Source organism: Lepidochelys kempii, chromosome 9 (assembly GCF_965140285.1).
Source record: "Lepidochelys kempii isolate rLepKem1 chromosome 9, rLepKem1.hap1, whole genome shotgun sequence".
NCBI classification, from domain to species: domain Eukaryota; kingdom Metazoa; phylum Chordata; order Testudines; family Cheloniidae; genus Lepidochelys; species Lepidochelys kempii.
The window spans coordinates 42,188,209-42,208,866 of NC_136388.1; the positions used below are offsets into that span (position 1 = coordinate 42,188,209).

Below are 20,658 nucleotides of genomic sequence, written 5' to 3' on the forward strand. Positions count from 1 at the left end.
CAGGTGCCACTCCCACGGATCTCACTGGTAATGGTTCCTGGCCAATGGGAGCTGCAGAGTCAGTGCTAAGGGCAGAGACAGCATGTGGAGCCCCTGTGGCTGCGCCTCCGCCTAGGAGCCAGAGAGAAATGTTGGCCGCTTCCGGGACTCATGGAGAGCCAGAGTAGGCCAGGAGCCTGCCTTAGCCCCGCTGTACCGCCGACCGGACTTTTAATGGCCTGGCCAACAGAACTGACTAGAGCTGCCAGAATTCCTTTCTACTGGGCATTCCAGTCAAAAGCTGGACACCTGGCAACCCTAGTACTCTCTAATGACTGGACATGTCCACCATGTATGCACAGTCTCCTTTTCCATCACAATTTCTCCAATTTATCCCCATTCAGTCTATCTATATTTTTTAACCTGTCTGGTGTGAGGTACCATTAAATAGTATCTTAAAAAGAAATGTTCTTTTATTGTGCTACAGAGTGAGATTACTGGTCCTTTTTTCCTGATCAAACCCTGTTCCTCTGGGGTTATTTATCTATCCATATCCTTTTCCCAGCATGTCAAGTATGGACATTTTTTTGTTAGGAAAGTTGTCTGCAAAGACTGATACAAAATAGTTGGTATTTTTTGTTTTTGTTTCTTTCCTAATTGACAGGATGCCATTGCTTCCATTACAGTTAGCTTTCTGTATGAAAGAGTTTTTCTAGAAAGTTGAGAAACATAATGTCTGATTTGAAAGTTTTGGTATTATGGGAGAGTAGGCTAGTTAGTTTTGATCTCTAAATAAGTTAGCAAAGTTTCTTTACTAAATAGCTGGCAAACTATATATTCCATAGCTTTCCCAGGCTTTAAAGCTCTCTGGTTCATGGTTTGGATTACGATATGGATTATTTGCAATGGGTGTCATTGGCAAGGGAAAAAAACTTACCTCAGACAAACCATTTCTAACTGGGTAGCTTTTTGTGTCCTCCCCTCAGTTCATTTAAAAGTGAATCAACTGTAGTGAATAACTAACAAAAATATTTAGAGTGAATTTCTGGTCCCGTTTAAGACAATGACAAACTGCCATTAACTTCAATGGAGCCAGGATTTCACTTTTTACATTGTCAGTGAAGATGGGAAAATCAAATGGATAAGTCCCATTTTAATGTTATAATAGGGTAGTTTTCAAGTGTTTGTTATAACGGTGGGTGAAATGGAGGGGTGTAGCACAATTTTGTTAAACCAGTGTTCGCTATAGCCCTAATCCGGCAAAAAATTAAATTTAAGCATGTGCTTAATTTTTTGTGGGATCAGTGGCATGATTATACTGAGCTGATATAAGCCAGTTAAAGCAAGGTGCCTGAATCCATATTTAGATTCTTAAATAATTGTTTTTTTCAGAGGTGATGAATGCCCACTGCTTCCACTGACTTCAGTATGAATGTAGGTGCCAAATTTTAGGCATCTAGTTTGAAATTTGGCCAGAGTTCTTAGAAGTATGTTGTATATGGAAGAGATGATGCATGTATATCGACAATACACTAAAATAAATTTTATGGGGAAAATTTTCAAAAACACCTAAGTTTTATTCTCCAAAATGATTTAGGAGCCTGTCTCATTGAAAGTGTGTGGGACTTAGGCTCCTGAGTGCCTCTGTCACTTTTGAAAATGCGATTTCGAAGTCTAAGGCACTTAAGTGCTCTTGAAAGTTTTACTCTCTTTTCAGAAATGGCATCTTCATTACAATCCACTCTTACTATATTGAAAGAAATCTGTTACTATTGCTGTCTTTAATATTTTAACCAAATCTTTAATTGGCCTTTTATTTTGAAAATGAGACTTTGCATTTGTAGTTTTATAATATGGATTTCAAATTATCCTTGTATTTAGAATTTCATAAATGATTCAGAAATTAATACTTTAAAAAATCTGTTTCAGGTTGAAGCCCTCAATAAATTGAAGACCTTAAATAGTCTAATAAAACTGAATGCCATGAAGCAAAGCAAAGCAAAAGGAAAAGATGCAATGCACACGTGTTTAAAACAAAATGCATACAGAGAAGCACTTTCTAACCTCCAGTCTCCTTTGAATCCCTCTGTCATACTATCAGAACTATAGTAAGTTATATATGATTGTCTGTTTCCATTTTCACCATAACTTTAATATGGAAACACTTTGATTTCTGTTGTCTGTGAAACTCAGCAGGAGCTCTGACACAGAGTACATTTTCAAGGGTGGGAGAAGGTCGGTCTGTCTGTCTGGTATCATCCTAGCTGTGTAAGCAAATTTCTGCTTTCTTAAGGGTAAGATCTGAGTTTTAGTTTGGGGTTGAAGATTTTTGCTATCCACCTTAAAACTTAACGCTCTTTCTGATCTTGTAGTTATATATATATAAACCTAAAAGTCAGTCAGAGTACAGTCTTGGCTTCTGTTCAGAACAATAAACATGTTAGCCATTAGAATACTATGCTCAGCAGTTAAATACAGACAGAAAACTGTAAAATTTGAATGGGTTGGATTTAAAGAAGGTCATGTATTTTCTTAGAAAATACAGACAGCTATTTCAGGCATTAGGTTTAGTAATTTCCAGATATAAATTTATATAGATGTCAATTTGCCAAGTATAACTCGCATGATAGTGCTGAAATGAAAGTTTGGAATGGCATTCAACCAAAGTATAAAACAATTCCACACTAGAACTCTAAAACTTTTTATTGCACTTCATTCTTACAAATAAAGAGTGTTTACTTAATTGAGTAAAATAGTTGTTGTATTTCCCTCCAGTGTTGAGAAGTGTAAATATATGGATTCTAAAATGAAGCCTTTATGGATAGTATACAACAATAAGATGTTTGGAGGGGATCTCTTTGGGATCATCTTTAAAAATGGTGATGGTAAGTGAAGTTGAGAATTCATATTTTTTGCTTCTCCTTTTTTCTTTGCATTTAGACTGTATAGCTTTTTTGTTGCCATAAGTTACCCATGCCTTCCTATAACTCGAAAAGCAGATACTGTTTAAGCCTAACCCATTAGAAACCCATCCATGTGTCATTTTATCTGTTAGGGCTCCATATTTTTTATTAGCCCCATTTAACCTTTGGGACTGATGTAGTATTTGATTGGGCAGCATTCTTTGAATAAAATGTTATAATGTTTACTTGGTACTTGGTCCTGCTAGTGAAGGCAGGGGACTGAACTTGATGACCTTTCAAGGTCCCTTCCAGTTCTAGGAGATAGGTATAACTCCATATATTTATTATGTATGTTTTGATGTAATTGACTACTGACTTTTTATTGCCTTTAATACAAACTACATGAAATTATTTAATTAAAGTAGCATTTTTTTAATCTTTCTCTTGCAGATCTACGGCAAGACATGTTGACACTCCAGATTTTGCGTTTGATGGACTTACTTTGGAAAGAAGCCGGTCTCGACCTCCGGTAAGAATTTTTTCTGAATCCAATGCAAAGAGAATCCAGTTTTCCTGAGTAGACAAGGTAGTCTCTAACTGGTACATTTTCACTTCTCATATCAGCAGTTATGCGGCTAATGCAATTACAGAATTTTTTCCCAAGTTTTCAGGCCTTCTGATTAACAAATGTGCCTGCAGTTATCATGGTTTCACATGCAGTAGTTCTAAATGTATTCACAAGTTACATTCATATTCAAGCAATTATTTGATTATTGTCTGAAGACCACTATAAAGGTCCAAGGTTTTGTTCTGCAGTGCACAGTCTTTAACCTTAACTCTTACTTTGCTTTCCTGAATTCTCTTACTTAGTTTTCCTGCAGTTCAGTGTGTTGATAAAGACTGATAAAGTGGACAAGGTTTTGGGAAAAATAGATTAGTGCTGCCCTTTTGGCAAGGTAGTACAGTCCAGTCTGACTGAGCCTGTCTCTCTCCTATGCCAGAAATCTTAACTGTTAACCCAGGGTCTTCAGCATAGCTTCTACACCACATACTGAGGAATAGTCTTCAACAAGGTTGGAATCGGGGAACCAGGTACCTATAGCTTTAGCAAAGGGAATTGACTGTTGAGGATTTGACTGTTTTCCTTGTCCCAAACTTATCTTCTCCACTGGACAAGACCTTTTTAGTGACAAGAATCCATCTGACTAAAACAGCCTCAATGCCCACTGAGCACTTAAAAGATAGAGGTTCATTATTAAAAGCACATCTGCTGTGCCAGCTAGGATTGTCTTTGCTTCCTCAGTCTTTTTTTGATGAGATTTCACTTGCCCATGATTAAAATTCAGATTACCTTTCTGCTGCTCATTGTCCCAGCCTTGGGCAATATGGACCCACAGTAAATGAGCCTGACTTTTCAACTAAGGGAGGAGTCCAAGAAGGCACCCCCAACCATTCTCTGCATTTTCTCCTCAAAGACCACTCAGTATTACAAAGGAACACCTCAAAATTACGAACACTGGCTTTCACAGCTCTCCTCAAAGGCCCTCCAAATAGGTTTATCCTCCTTGAAACCTAGCAATGCTGCACCCCTCAACCCAGCTTATCCAAAAAATTGATTCATAATAGTCAAACAGTGCCAGGCTTCCACTTTTCATTCACAATTAACTCCTCCAAACTGCAGATTGCTGGTGGACAGGTGCAAATTTAAGGATTGACACCTATATAAAGGGGAATTCTGCAATGGCCAAAAGTTTTGGTAATTCCATTTTTTCCAGAGAAGTCAATACTACCTAACCAGTGGTTCTCAGCATTTTTTGGTTTGACTCAAAATGGTCCAAATTATTGTGAGAGAGAAATACTGGAAGTAGTGAAGTGAATGGGAAATGATGTGCTTTTTTGTTGTGTACCAAGCAAATACGCTGTCACCTTTGTCATGGTGAAGTCATCTTGTCATGTTATTTACACACATTTTTGTCTCGCATTTGAGTGACTTCTTTCATGCCATCAATTGCTTTGTGTGTTTTGGCTTTCTTTTGGAACTTAGGCCCAGATTTTTAAAGGTAATTAGGAATTGCTGCGTTCAGTGTTAAAATGCCTAACTGATTTAGGAGCCCAAATCCCATCAGCTGTCAATGGGAGTTAGGCTCCTAAGTGCTTAAATCAGTATTACAAATGAGATTTAGACTCCTAAATCATCTAGGTGTTGCAGCACTGAACACAGCGAGGCCTACATACCTTTAAAAATCTGGGCCTTAGTCTTTTGGTGACAGGAAACACTTGAATAAGGGTGTACCAGTCAGTTTTTATGATTCTTTGGTATATGTCAGGAATATATAGTTCTGGAAAACATTGTCTGTGATATTCTGTCATGTAATGATTTTGTGGATTAACTGTTAACTTGGTCTTTCAGAACTAATATAAATGTGCTTCATGTTGTGGTCCAGGAAGTGGTAGTCCTAGTTAGCATTCAATGCTGTGAATGTCCAAGTGAGGTAAAAACTTAAAAGGTGAATCTCTGTTTGCCAGCCAGAGTAGAGAATTTTGACCAAAGAGCATAGTTATGTTTGGCTACAGCTAGGGGGACTAGCCATTGGCTGAGCCATGAATTATCTAGGGGGCTAGCCACTGGCTGAGCTGTGAACTAGCTGGGGGTGGGGCTAGCTACTGTGTTGAATTCTGGGAGTATGTGGATCTGGAATGCAACTTTGCAGTTCTTTAATAACCAGACCTAAGTGGCAGGCAGAAAAGGATTGGAAATTAGACACATTAAGCTATTCATGAGTAGATATCCATATGGATCCCTTACAGGAGGATTACAATATCCGATTGAGAAGTATTAGATCTGTGTGAGACCCAAAGGCCATGGAAGGAAATAGAAGATTCTTCCCCTGAGCGTTTTTTAAAAAAAATTCTCAAGGCAGCATGAATTGTCATTTTGATGTACTCAGAGTTATTTTATCACTGACCTACCAACTCCAGTTAAGCACTTTAATCTCATACAGCCCTTGTGCAGCTCTCAAACTGAGAATACATTTCAGCGGCAAGTATATGGCATAGCTGTGTTGAGCACCTTTGAGGTTTGCTTGCTTTGATGCCCTTAATGGTCATTCTGGCGCAATGCTGAATGGGCTAGAATGTTTGAATACCAAGTTCAGCTGACTTGTCTTTGCTCTGTATCTCCAAAAAATACGTAAGTATGAGGCCTTTGTCTCTGTAAGTACATCTTCCCCTGGTATGAATCTTCATTCACATCTTCAAGGCAGGTTTCAGTAGGGTGGCTTTTCCCAGAATGTCCAATACATATCAGTTAACTATTACTTTTCAAGGACTTATGACATCACCTTGAACAGTACTTCATTGCCATCTGGAGGGAGTCGGGCTCTTTACATAGAGTGTAATTCAGGATATAGACATCATGTCTCAAATATAAATGTGTCACACAAATTATTAAAATCATCCAAATTTATAGACTGATGAAATCAGGCTAGATATGGCTGTCACAGCATGTCATTTTAGTATTTTTTCATAATTCAAGTATTTCTACTGGGTTGGAGTCCACTTTGATTTGTTGTTTTACTGGCATTCATGTCTATATTAGTTGATATTACTGGAAGTAGGTTTCGTACTACTACTTTGTGCCAAAAAGTTGGCTTATGATCATCCCCTGCATATATTTATAACCCGTGTAGCTACTTCCATTAATAGCAGCGTCTCAACATTTCTGTAGAGTGCAAAAATGGCCACAAAGGAAACTTGCACAAAATTCTTTTGGGAGCAAATTATGTTCTTGTATATGCACTTGTAGTTCATTATTGAAATCACTCTCTGAAGAACAGATTTTTTTTTATTGCACAGCATATTAGTGTACCACTGTCTTTAAATGTTAATATTTGTCTTTTTTAACCCAAACTGAAACCTGAATTCTGTATTTTTATTTTGTTTGGTAATTTGTATTAAACTGGATTCTTACTTAAAATTTAAACTGGCAAGTGTTACAGTAGAGGGAAAGAAGAATGTAGACTAAGGTTCAAGACAGGACTAGGAAAAATTACTATCCCCCATCCACCCGCACCTCTCCCTCCCTCGAAGTAAGTATTTCAGTTCATTTGTTTGGAAACAGTTTGCACTAGTGCAAACTATCCTAATTCTGCAGAATTCTGGGATGTTTTTCACAGTGAAAAGTCTCTAGCATAGAAACCAAATACATTTTAAGTCCTTATTTACAATGACCCAAAAGTAGACACAAGTAATCTAATGATCTAAAAGAAGTAATCCAAAAATAGTTAATACTGTAATTTTTAATTAAATAAAACCGAGGAATTTTGCAATGTTGAGGAGGGAATGGAGTTTGCCAAATCTCCCAGTGTCGTTTTACCTGTTAAGAGAATACTGCCTATCACTGCAGAAAGAAAAGGAGTACTTGTGGCACCTTAGAGACTAACCACAAGTGCTCCTTTTCTTTTTGCAGATACAGACTAACACGGCTGCTACTCTGAAACCTATCACTGCAGGAAATTGCCCTTGTGAATTTCTGTGCTGAAATTGAAACATCCTCTTCAAGGCATTTAGGCAAAAATTTTCTCTCAGCTTTCTATGGTGTATTTAAATAAGTGTCTGACTTAAGTTGGGTAAATAAAGGAATATTAGAGTTAAGATCATCAGTGTGATCTCTCTTCAACCTTTTATAAAGGGATTTCAGTTGTGTATGATGATTCATGCTATGTGAGGGGCAATACTTAAACTGATCATTTTCACTATGCCTAGTTTTATCAGTTTAAGTCAGAACTTTAACTTTTTTTAATGTAGTTTTGTATTCATTCTAGTCAAATTTGAAGCATATTTAGCACAGTCTAATATAGCCCGAAGGCAAAGTGAACAGAGGCAACAACATGTGGGACTGTTACAAATAAGCCTAGTTTCTGTTTGATGTAAGGTAATGCATGCCTGGTGAAAGTAACTTTCTTTCTTTAGTTTTTTCTACTTCCGTGCTATGTTTAAATAAACCTCCAGTGAGTTAACTCTTAAATGCTCTTTTTTACTAGAGGTGTTAGCATAATTTTTTTAAAAATGACATTTCCTTACCTGTTATGTTGCCTTTGTTTCCTAATGACAGTTTTTCAAGTTAAATAGTTTATATATGCAAAAAATTTGAGGAGTACTTGTGGCACCTTAAAGACTAACGAATTTATTTGGGCATAAGCTTTCATGGGCTAAAAAAGTTCTTCACTTCAGTTCAGTTCTTCTGACCTGGAACACACCTCCAATGTGAATAATTACTACATCTCATAGATGATGTATATAATGTCATTGAGGTTTAGTTCCTGCACTGAGCCCTGAAAAAGTACTTTCATTTATTCTTATAATTGGATTATAACTGATTCTCATGAAAATCTTCAGAAAATGCTTTTGACTTCTGCGCAGTCAAACTACAATAAAAAAAAAGAACAAACAAATTTTATATTAAAGACAAGAAGGACTGATATCCCTGTAATAATTGGTTTCTTACCACTTGTTCCCTGATAATATAGGGAACAAAGGGTGAGAGGGAGAAACATGATGTATTAAATCTGCGAAGCAGTTTATCTGTTTCACTTCTTGGTATCTTTAGGGGGGTATATATACGTGTACGTTTACCTTACCATGCTATAAATCCTTCGTTGCTATATTATATTGGAAGCATAGGAAAATGCCACAGTTTATCCTAGTAAAGTTAATATTGAAATAAGATACTGTAAATGTTTTAAAGTAGCTCAATGTACTGCAATGAAAACATACATGATTTTCAATAATTTAGGGATTGGAGACTTAAATTAATAGTGCAGATATCACTCATTTTGGACCAGTTTTGAAATGCTATTTCTGAATGCCAGTGGAACAGAATATAGTGCCGATCTAGCTATTATCATGGGTTTATGCTAAGGAAGGAAATAACATAATTTCCTGCACCTAAAGAGAGGTAATGAGGGTTGCTTAACTGCAGTAGACTTCTGACATATGATTTACCATAATGTACTTTAATGAAGAGGGCAAAATTTTTAATCATCGATGTTAGTAGTCATGAACTTGACACTTTTTTATTGTCTTCCAAAGGTTCATCTTTAGTACCCATCTTAAAGCTTAAGAGTTGCTCCTATTATTACCATCTTTAATGTACATCCCCAGATCGTAGTCACCCTCCTTCTACTCATTGACGACTGGACTGAACAGCACAGAACTTCTTTCAGAGCTAGTAGGCCCTGCTCTTATATCTTCCAGTCTTTGTTACAGAGCAACATAAAGAACTCACCTCCTTCCACCCACTCACTACAGCACTCAACATGACGTTTTTGCACTAGTACCAGTTCCAAGAGTTGAAATGACAAGATAAGGAATATAGCATTATAGTGCAGGACACTAGCTATTAGGCAGCTGCCTCTGCCACTTCACCCACTGCTGAGGATACATATACAAGCACACAAATGCTAGTTTTAGTTGACTATCCTCCCCCTGCAAAAAAAAAAAAAAGAAAAAAAAGACTGATTTCTAAGAACACCTTTGGAACTAATGTTTCTAACAATACGTTGATTTTTTTTTTTTAACAGCCTTGCAATTTAGCATTCTATGCCGTCATTGTCCATAACTTGAAACCATGTGAGGTGCAGGGTTGTAATCTTTACAGTTTGTGATTTTAATTGCTAAACTATATACATCTTTGCAGTAAGCTAGAAGTCAGCATATTTTTAAATAATATTCAGGCTACACCAGCTGGAGAATTTGATCTCATCATTTAAACATTTGTAGTTGAAGACTCATAGTATGATTTTACAGGCACATCGCATCAAACCACACAGATATGGAAAATTATAAACAAGTTACCCATCAGGAAAATATGCTATTTATGAGAAGATTCCTTTTAGTAAAGTCTAAGATATAAGAAGAATTTAAATAGACAGATTACTTCAGGAAGTATATGTTTGCTTTAGGATAATTGAATGTTTGCTTAGTTGCTGTAAAGTTGAACATCTGATTAATTTTTTCTTTGAAAAGAGAGAAATATATTTGCAGATAATTTATACTATTATGAATAGCCTACAGGAGGCTGCTCTAATACTTGGGGAAAAGGACTGCCTTCCTGGCAGCTGGAGAGCACCAGATCAGGCATTCCTCAGTTACTCCCTTCTCAGGGGTAGACTCTATGACTCCAGCCCAGCCCCACACACAGCGTTTGGCAATTGGGAATTAATTTGATGGGTCATTAGATGTGTTTTCTCTGACTGACCTACTTTCTAAGGTCGTCAAAGGGAGATGAAGAGAGATGCCATGCACTCCAAAGATTGCCTCCATAAACTCTCAGAAAGAGTCGTAAGGGGAACCCCCACAGAGAGCTGCACCATAATGGAGCATAGGGCTGGTTCAGACACGCTCAGGGTTTCCTGTGAATCTGTTTGATTGGGAGCCCCGCTCTCATCCATCCTTTATAATTTATGCTTACAAACAAAATTCTGAGGGGGTGTAGAGGCTGCAAAAAGAATTAAGAAGTATTCAGGCAGCAGTATCCAGATGGTGATCCGGGCACACTGAAATAGCCTTAGTTATGACAGCAACAGTAGCATATGCTGGAAGCAGGGGAGAGAACCAGAAGTCACCCCTACCACAAAATCAAATGTAAATAACCCCAATTCTACAGCACATGTGTCACATCAGAAAATATAAAAATAACCAGGCTGAGCTCTTGTGAGGGTCAGGTGTTGGGTGTGTCTGCTGTTCACGAGGCATAGAGCCTGAAGAAAGGATTGAATAGCAGACTTTGAAAAATATGTCCTCAATTTATTTGCTTGAGGACTAAAGCTATTAGCACAGGGGAAAAATACTGGTACTTCCACACAACTGAAGTCTAACCATATTAATTTCCACTGACGCATCTTCAATCCGCCAAACAAAACAATTCAATCTGGCTGAAAAAATCACCCCTACCCCTCCAGTCCAGTCAGTTCTGCCCCTTTCTCCTCCAATCCTCCTGCCCCCCATTTCTTTGAATGATAAGTCTCCCTTCTGCTGCTGCCCCCTGTGCTCTCTTGGGTGCACAGAAGGCCCTAGGCTTCCCAACTTCTCCCACTTCACTCTGGATCCTTATCCACCAACCACACTCCTGTGAAAACAGCCAGGCTCCAGTTGTTCTGTTGCTTCTTTTCTCCACCTTTCCTTTTAAAAGAGCAGGAGCACTTGCTTACTGCCTCAAGCAGTCTTCTCATGGGAGCCTCATCCAGTCTGGGGCCCCCTGCCACCACAGATTTTGCAGCTTCAGTGAACTGGCCCTGGTGCAGAAAGCACTACGCAGCAGATGAGCAGTCTGGGATGGGGGCCAGAATTCTCTTATAACCACCAAAACCAGAATGTTTATTTTATAGCAATTCTAAGTGGAGGCTCAGTCCAGTTCTTCTCTTCTGCTTGGGATCTATGCAAGGACAGAAACTCCAGCAGATCATCCTCTCCTGGAAGGGAGACAAAGTATTCAGATACTTGGGAGCATGTGTTGGTCTTCTGTGCTGCACAGCTGGATAGGGGTAGGAGATTTAGAGACCAACCTTTCACCTGGATATATTGACTTGCTTTACAGTCAGCTTATCTCATAACTTCAGGTTTGTCTACACTGGGGAAATGAGTGGTATTTTAAAATATGTTATCCAACACATTTTTAAAACCATTTTGCCACAGGATTTTGGGTAAATATAGTTATGTTTAAAAAACATGCTATCTGGTCATGGTTAACTCTTAGAGGGGAGTGAATGTGAGTCAACACAACTTTAAAATACCACCCATTTTCCCAATGTAGACAAATGTTTTCAAAGGCTGTGTATTTTTTCCCCAGGACTCAACTGAATTTTCACATATAAACCAAGATGCTTTAATCCAAAACCTACATATTACGGTGGTTGGTGTGCTTAGTTACTACATTGATAGACAAAGAGGGTTATATACGTATATTTACCTTTATTGTCAAGAAGCCTACAGTGGATTTTCATTTTTACCTGTATTGATAGGTGTGAGGTCTGGCATTGGCACTGTGGGTACTACAAGTAAATAAAGGAAAGTTTATTTTAGAAAAACCCAAAGAAAACCTTTCTTTGTCTGTAGGATTTCAGTCATTTAGTAAACTGAATGCTATACCTGAAAATAGAAGAACATGCTGATGTAATGAAGTACCAATACTCTCCCATTTATTTGGAAGAGATCCCTTTTGAAGAATTAAACTTTTGAAATAGTTAGGGATTGAAAGATACTAGAGAAAATACAGTGCAGAAAGAAGATTATATTTATTGCCAAAGATTACTTATAGATCTGTCAGTGGTCTTTACATGGTCTTCAAAAAGGAGGAAGGTATCCCACTGACAGATGTTGAAGGCAAAAAGGCTAGAAGGAGATGGACAGAGCCCTGAGGATTTGTCCCCAATTTGACTCCTGTCAAACTGTCTCTCTGACAAGAATGTTTTTTCCTCCAGTTGTAAGCACACTGTCCTCCAGGGGCTGAATAGCTTTCATCATTGCTTGCTTTTGAAGGGGAAGTTGTTGGATATGTGCCAAGTTAAGCTACAAGTAGGGTAGGTTGAAATGCCATGGAAGAACGCCAGCTTGCACTTTAACCTAGCAATACTTGGCTTACATTTTCATGTCGTGATAAGGATGGGCAGTGTTTCCTTGCACCATGAACCCTGGTGTTATGCAGTTGTTATATGTATTCTTTAATTCCAGTGTGAAAACTCTGTCTGGGATGTTGGGTTTTTTTTAATTGGGAAAGAGACTGTAATAAAAAAGAAAAGGTTACAAATCTGAATTTTTTTTAGTTTGTTCATTATAAGAACAGATTTCTGAAATACTGAGCAATAATATGGATATATCTTACAACCAAATCATCCACATTTAGGCTTTATTTTATGTGTGTCAGACAGATTGTATTACATATATATGATTCTGTTATTCCGCTGAATGGTAGAGATGGAAAAAGAAGTAGCTCTTTTCACTGCCAATGGAAGATTATTCCTTACAGTGTGTTTTTTTTTTGTTTTTTTTGTTGAATTTTATGTGTCCCAAAAACACAGTTTCCTGAATTGTGTCGGGGCTGCTAAGAGATAGCTGTTGCCAGGCCAGGGTTGGGATTCTCAATCCATGTATTCTCTTCAGTCTGCCTTCTAGCTTTGCCCCGACTTGTCCTTCTGCTGGTCCTATCCCTGCCCTAGATAAGGAAACCATAAAAGGGGTTGGTGGCTTTCAATGGTGAATTCTTGACACAGATTCTGAAATGGTCCTGCATGAAGAGATAATATGGGTGATTGGCAGCAGGAGGCATTCTACGTGCTCATAGCAACCCAGAATTCAAACATTTACATAGCGAGAGAGGGCTAGAGAAATTGTGAGGGGGGAGACTGTTCTGCAGCTCAGAGTGAGGAGAAGGGAAAGGTGTGGTGGGAAAGTAGAGGAGACTGGCAGGAGCAGGGTTAATTCAGCATCTGTCCCCACCCTAATGGACAAGAAGGTCAGTTTACTTTTCAAGACCAGTGGGTAGTAATTTTAACCGTATACTTTTCAACTCATGTCCACTATATTTGGTGCCATATTTTGGTCTAATTAAATGAATCCTAAAATCAGTAGCCAGCTTTTTAATATTTATGAATATTTTGTAATTTCTGTTGTAGTTAATATAGTAAATTTCAGTTTTAGAATCAGTTACTTTAATGAAGATATATAAAATAGTCTTCTTAGGGTTAATGGTGGGAATAGTGTACAACTAGAACTCCAGATTTGATGAAACTGCTTCATATTTATTTGAATTGTAAATATTGTTAACATCTATATGTGACCCTATTCTCCATACTTGTAAATACCTCAGTTAAATTACTTCTGCATTAAATAACCCTAATCCTGTTTTTTGTATCCCCGTCTACACCTCCTCACCATATTTTTTGCATTTGTCTGGTCCAGTTTAATCTTAGCTCTAATTTACTTCAATATGAATTATCAAAACTGAAAACCGAAGGGATTGCCATTGTTGAGTATAACATAATGATGTGTTGCCAATATGCTTGTCTCTAGATGGACTTCGCTATCAACGTCAGTGCCTGTGGTGTGCACTTGCTTGCCTTTGACAATTTTCTTGATTTTAAATTAGTGTGGTGGTAATGGATGGTAGAATGATAACCTTTTGGTGTTCTGTAAAAGAAATTCCAGATTTGGGTTTTTGTCTGTAATAAGAAAAGGAGTACAGCTCACTTCGCTTATGCTCAAATAAATTTGTTAGTCTCTAAGGTGCCACAAGTACTCCTTTTCTTTTTGCGGATACAGACTAACACGGCTGCTACTCTGAAACTTGTCTGTAATCAGCAGTCCAGAATGAAGGAGTGTTCCAACTTTCAGAATTTTATCTTGCCTATGGCACAGATTGTTAAAAGCATATATATTCTGTTAGATATGTTCTGTATTATTTTCTCTCTTTGTAATGCACCCAAGCATCCTATGATGGTCATTCTTAAACACTTTGGGGGAGATACTGTGCTACCTCTTTATTAATGTCTTGAAACTTTTTAATTGAACTAGGAAGAATGGAAATCCGATAGATATTGTGCTAAAACATAGAGGGGGCTGGATTTTCATTTAAACTAAGGCACCTTTAAACCACTCTTAAACCACACCATTCATTAAACCACACTATAAAGGAATCTTAAAGTGAGTGTGAATGTAATTTACTTCCTCTTTACAGCCCATTTACACTGTAAACTAGCAACTGACATGAAATGGCTCCCTCTATTGTTTTTCTAACAGAATTACACTTCAGTAAAAAGCAAAGTGTTGCATATTTCCCATATAGTAGAACCCCTGTTTTACAAACTAATTGGGGACTGAGGAGTTTGTAAAGTGGAAAAGGTCTTAAAATTAAGCACTCAGAATTACAGTAGTTACAGTGTATAAATTGTTGTATTGTGCACTGCATCATTTTCTTCTTGTCCTTTCAAGTATTGCAAAGCAATTTCCAATACACTGAAGGCATTGAAATGTGAAAGGATATTGACTTGTTCTTCATCTACATGATTTTTGTTATGCGATATCTGCCCTTCTTCTCCCCCTCCCCACCCCCGAAAAAATTCAGGAAATTGTTTCATAGAAGTGGCCATTTGTAAGATTGGGATTTGTAAAAGTGAGCTTCTATAGCAGTTTCTGTATTTATGTAGTGGAGGGAAAATACTATTTTTAAATAAAGTGTTGATATTTTTGCTCTAGAAACATGTCCATTTATTAACTTCTGAGAGTTTATCCTTAAAATTAGCATGGACATTCAGCTCAAGAATGTTTGTGATGAAAGAAACAATCTTCCTAATTTTTTTTTAATAGTGTCTCTGTTTTTGTTTCAGGATGTTGCCATATGGTTGTTTAGCAACAGGAGACCATTCTGGCCTTATTGAGGCTGTTTCTGCTTCAGAAACCATTGCAGATATTCAGTTAAATAGTAGCAATGTTGCTGCTGCTGCTGCGTTCAACAAAGATGCTCTCTTAAATTGGCTAAAGGAATACAATTTAGGGTAAATTTTCATGTGTATTTCTTGCTTATAACTTGTTATAAAATTCCTTACAAAGTGAAAATCTGTTTTGAGGATTAAGAAAAAATCCCATTTTAGGGTTCAATCCTGCAAAGTGATTCAGAGCACCCTTTTTTCATGTAAATTGTCCGAAAATGTATTCTGTTCTCAGAATTAGTAGAGGATACACTGTATTATTCACACATAATAAATAGGTTTGATCCCCCTCTTTAAATTCAAAGCAACCTTAATTCTGGAGCCATTATAGCATCACCATAATGCATATCCAGAAGGTTTGGGTGAGTTTCTGCACTGCACCTCTAAGAGGCTCAGCAGAAAACTCACATCTCAGGGACTGGGAGAGGCTAAGGCGGCTGTAAGCTCTGCAGTCTCACTCATAATTTAGACAGCCCTCAGGACTTTAATGGGACCCACTGGGCCACAGCGCTGTCTGGAATCTCCAAGCACTGAGTGCTGTATCCCTGCCTCCAGCACTCCCTGTGTGCCAGGGCTTGCCAGGGAGTCCTCAGACAGCAGTCTCATTATTGTCTTTCACTGTTCCTGTGCCTTGAGAGTCTTCCCTTGGCTGGATCAAGAGCTTTTAGATGCCTTTTACATTGCTCTGTCCCTTTTACGCAATGTAAAAGGGCTGAGCGGAGTGAGGATCTCGCCCATTGTATGCATGCATGTATGCACAGGTACATATATATATATATAGCTGTCTCTGCAAGTTTGTTGCCTTTCTCTTTTTAGATTTCAGATTCAGGTTGCTCTTGGAGTTCAAACAGCAATCCAAACACTGAATTCCAACATTGGCAGCGATCTGTGCTGTACATCATTGGATAAGCCATGAAACATAATTTAAAGAAAATAATAATTACACATACCTAATGGCTCAATGCCATTGCCTATTGTAATAGTTTAATTTCTGCATTTCTACTGTGACAGGGTCAGGCCAGATGGCTACAGGAGAGTAACAGAAGGTAGACATGTTAGCCCCAGATTAAGCAGGTCCCTTTTCCCTGAGTAAGATAATGAGCTGTTCCAGAACAATCAGGAAGTTGCTGGAACCAATTAAGGCAGCCTAATTAAGAAGCTACCAGAATCAATTAGGACAGGCAGGCTAATCAGAGCACCTGGTTTTAAAAAGGACTTCACTTCAGTTAGTGAGGTGTGTGCGAGGAGCTGGGAGCAAGAGGCGTGCAAGAAGCTGAGAGTGAGTAGGCGTACTGCTGGAGGACTGAGAAGTACAAGCGTTATCGGACATCAGGAGGAAGGTCCTGTGGTGAGGACAAAGTAGGTGTTGAGAGGAGGCCATGGGGAAGTAGCTCAGAGAGTTGTAGCTGTCACGCAGCTGTTACAGGAGACACTGTAGATAGCTGCAATCCAGAGGGCCCTGGGCTGGAACCCGGAGTAGAGGGTGGGCCTGGGTTCCCCCATCCCCACAACTCCCTATTTGATATAAGAGGAGTTGACCTGGACTGTGGGTCCCACCAGAGGGGAAGGTCTCTGGCTTGTTCCCCGACCCATTATGTCGGCCAGCAGAGACTGCGGGGGTTGTTCGCCTCCTTTTCCCCATGCTGGCCAGTGATGAGGTTAGCTGAGTGAACGGCAGGTTTGTGCCACTAACAAAAGGAACCAAACTGAGGACTGCTGTGAACCTCTGAGGTGAGCAAATCTGCCGAAAAGCACAGAAACGACCAAGGCAGAGGAGGAACTTTGTTTCACTACATAGTGAAATGGTTTAATAATCCTGCAATTGGGCTGTTTTAAAATGTCCATATCTGATCCTAGTTTAAGCAAAATTGTGTGTTATCTTAATGTGAAAATAGAAGGTGAATTATTGCTAATGTGTAGAATTATTGTTTGCCTTTGTATTTTTAGAGATGACCTGGATCGAGCCATCGAGGAGTTCACCCTGTCTTGTGCTGGCTACTGTGTAGCTACTTATGTACTGGGCATTGGTGACAGACATAGTGACAATATCATGGTCAGGAAGAATGGTCAGGTAAGAACCCTGTTAGCAGTTAGATGAACTCTATTTTTTTAAAAAAAAGTCTTTGCCATTGTAGTTCTTGTAGAAAGCTTATTTTGAGAGTTTTTTCAATTACATTTTTATTATTCTAGTTTTAGTGTCTTACTAGAATAAAACGTATAAATATGGAACTAAATATGTAAATGGTAGTCGTTATGGTTGACTCTGATCTGGTAGATTGGGGGAGATATTGTAAATAATTATTTGTCAAGTAAGATTGTCCTGAATAATTCATCATTTCCCCAAAACCCAGTAAGTCTCCTTCTTAGAGCTAGGCAAATGTTTTTCATGCCAATCATTTTTTTCACTGAAAAATGCTGATTCAGGTTAACCGAAACACATATTCAAGTCTATTTCAGAAAAAAAAAATTGATCAAATATATATATTGTGAAATGTGCAAACCGTTCATTTTCAGCATTTCTACAACATAAAATTTTAGCTTCTTATTTCAGTAAGACATTTTGTTTCAGAATTTCACTGTTTTGTTTTTAACATTTTTTTGAAAAGGTAACCTTGAAAACAAAACACTTCAGTTTCAGGTTGAGCAAAACGTTTTGTTCAACCTAAAATAGATTTTTTTCATCTTCTTTGTTTCTCCAGAAAAACTGAAACATGTATGTTTTGGGTCAGCGCAAATAGAATTTTTTTAAATTATTGTTTGGTTTGGCCACCAAAGCAGAAAAATTAATTATTTACACAATTCTACTCCTTATGGCACTAGATGATTATAGCTATGGTCAAATCTCAATGTATCTTGCAAATGACCAACCTAGAAAATCAAGGTATAGAGTTTTGAGCTGTATGGTTCTATCTGGGTTAGACATGAAGAATATTCTCAATAAAGACCGTTGTTCATAATGAGTTTTTTTTATTTCTAGTGTAGCTTTATCCCGATTTTAGTGAAATCACTCCTCCATCTACAAAGCATTTTCTCATTTTTAGAACAATCCTATCAGTATTTTATTAATTCGTAGAATAATTTTTCCTTTAATATCCCTGACACTGCCCCATCAACCAAAAACATGAAATAAATTAAATCTTGATAATAATTAATTAACTTTAAAAAATAGAAGCCTTACCCTGACATAGTTTCGACCTTGGAAAGGTGGAATGCCAGAGACTCCTTGAAGTCTATAGGGGACTTCACTATTGCTATGGATTTCACTTGGAAAACACTCAGATACTATGATGTTGGGCATCGTGGTAAAGCCCTAACACAGATAAATAATGTTTATTGCTCTACCTTGGAAGCTTGAAACTGAAATTTCCTTCCTGACTGACCATATTTCCTCCTGTGTGGACGTTGCTGGCACTGATTTTTCTATTCAGTTTTGAAACACTGAGAATAAAACCCTAAACAAGAAATTACATCTCTTCAGAGATGCACAAAAGATGGGGTGTTAGGGCAAGATGGGGTGTTAGGGCAAGATGGGGGATTACTGTGAGTCTTGTTTTTAGCTAACCATTCCTGACAAGCTCCCCTTTAAGTTTTTAAACAAATTAGGAAACAGAATATTTTTCTGGAGAAATAAATTTTTATTTCTATTTTTGTTTAGCTCTTTCACATAGATTTTGGGCATATTCTTGGGAACTTCAAATCCAAATTTGGAATTAAAAGGGAACGAGTGCCTTTCATTCTTACCTATGATTTCATTCATGTCATTCAACAAGGCAAAACGGGGAACACTGAGAAATTTGGCCGGTAAGTATTGTTTTGCTGTCTAAGATAAAGTCATAACTTCTCTCCTCACCTTGTAGCTGGAGCAAAGTATGTTGATCAGTTCCTGCACACAGTCCTTTGCATAATCAGCATGCAGTAAAATAATGCAAAGTGATCACCCATGCAAGTGGACCTAGACTAAGGAAAAATACACCTTAGCAAACTTGAAACATTTTTGCGTTTTAAGAGAGAAGTAATTTTAATTCATTTAATTTGAAAACAAAGTATTAAGAAAATACTGTACCCCCTGCGTATATAGGTGAACTGAACTACTCATTATGGTACATAACCTATCACTTAAGTCAGCATCTGTACCAGATGATGGGCAAATAGCTAATGTAACACTGATTTTTTTATTTATTTTTTTAAAAGGCTCCATGGGTGATCCTGGCAATTACAGGCCAGTAAACCTACCTTCAATACCAGCAAATTGGTATTTGCTGGAATTGCTGGTAAGAATGGAATTATCAGACATCTAGATTAACATGATATGTTGAGAAGAAAGAACATGGCTTTTGTAAAGGGGAATCACACCTCACCAATCTATTAGAATTCTCTGAACATCTCAACAAACATGTGGACAAAGGTGGTCCAATGCATATAGTATACTTGGACTTTCAGAAAGCATTCATAAGGTCCTCACGAAAGGCTCTTAAGCAAAGTAGATACTGATGGGATAAGAGGGGAGTTCCTCTCATGGGTCAGTAACTGATTAAAAGACAGGAAACAAAGGGTAGGAATAAATGGTCAATTTTCACGGTGGAGAGAGGTAAATAATGAGGTCCCCCAAGGATCTATACTGGGGCCAGTGCTGGTCAACATATTCACAAATGATCTGGGAAATGGTAAACAGTGAAGTGGCAAAGCTGAGAAGATGATACAAAATTACTCAAAATAGTTAAGTCCAAAGCTGACTGTGAAGAGTTACAAAGGGATCTCCCAAAACTGAGTGACTGGGCAACAAAAAAGCAGATTAAATTCAGTGTTGATAAATGTAAAGTAATGCACACTGGAAGACACAATCCCAACTATACGTACAAAACTGAGGTCTAAATTAGCTTTTACCACTCAGTAAAGAGATCTTGGAGACATTGTGCATAGTTCTCTGAAAACAGCTGTTCAATATGCATCAGCACTCAAAAAAGCTACCTGAATATTAGGAACGGGATAGATAATAAGACAGAAAATATCATAATGCTACTATATAAATCCATGGTACGCCCACACCTTGAATATTGCATGTTCTGGTTGCTCCATCTCAAAAAAGATGTTAAAGTTGGAAAAAGTATAGAAAAGGGCAAAAAATGATTAAGGGTATGGAACAGCTTTTATATGAAGAGAGATTAAAAAGACTAGGATTGTTCAGTTTAGAAAAGACATGATTATGGGGGGGATGTGACAGGTCTACAAAATCATGAATGGTGCAGAGAAAGTTAATAAGGAAATATTATTTACCCCTTCACATAACACAAGAA

General features: G+C 37.9%; 1 protein-coding gene across 17 annotated transcripts in view; it reads left to right on the plus strand.

Moving 5' to 3' along the window:
- Nucleotides 1-20,658, plus strand: part of PIK3CB (phosphatidylinositol-4,5-bisphosphate 3-kinase catalytic subunit beta) — a 185,370-nt gene that overhangs the window by 155,534 nt on the left and 9,178 nt on the right. For all 17 annotated transcript variants that reach the window (XM_073359996.2, XM_073360002.2, XM_073359999.2 and 14 more), the window contains 6 exons: nucleotides 1,909-2,087; nucleotides 2,755-2,864; nucleotides 3,333-3,411; nucleotides 15,263-15,430; nucleotides 17,312-17,435; nucleotides 19,020-19,165. In XM_073359996.2, coding sequence (XP_073216097.2) covers nucleotides 1,909-2,087; nucleotides 2,755-2,864; nucleotides 3,333-3,411; nucleotides 15,263-15,430; nucleotides 17,312-17,435; nucleotides 19,020-19,165 — 806 coding nt within the window. The remainder of the gene's footprint in view (nucleotides 1-1,908; nucleotides 2,088-2,754; nucleotides 2,865-3,332; nucleotides 3,412-15,262; nucleotides 15,431-17,311; nucleotides 17,436-19,019; nucleotides 19,166-20,658) is intronic.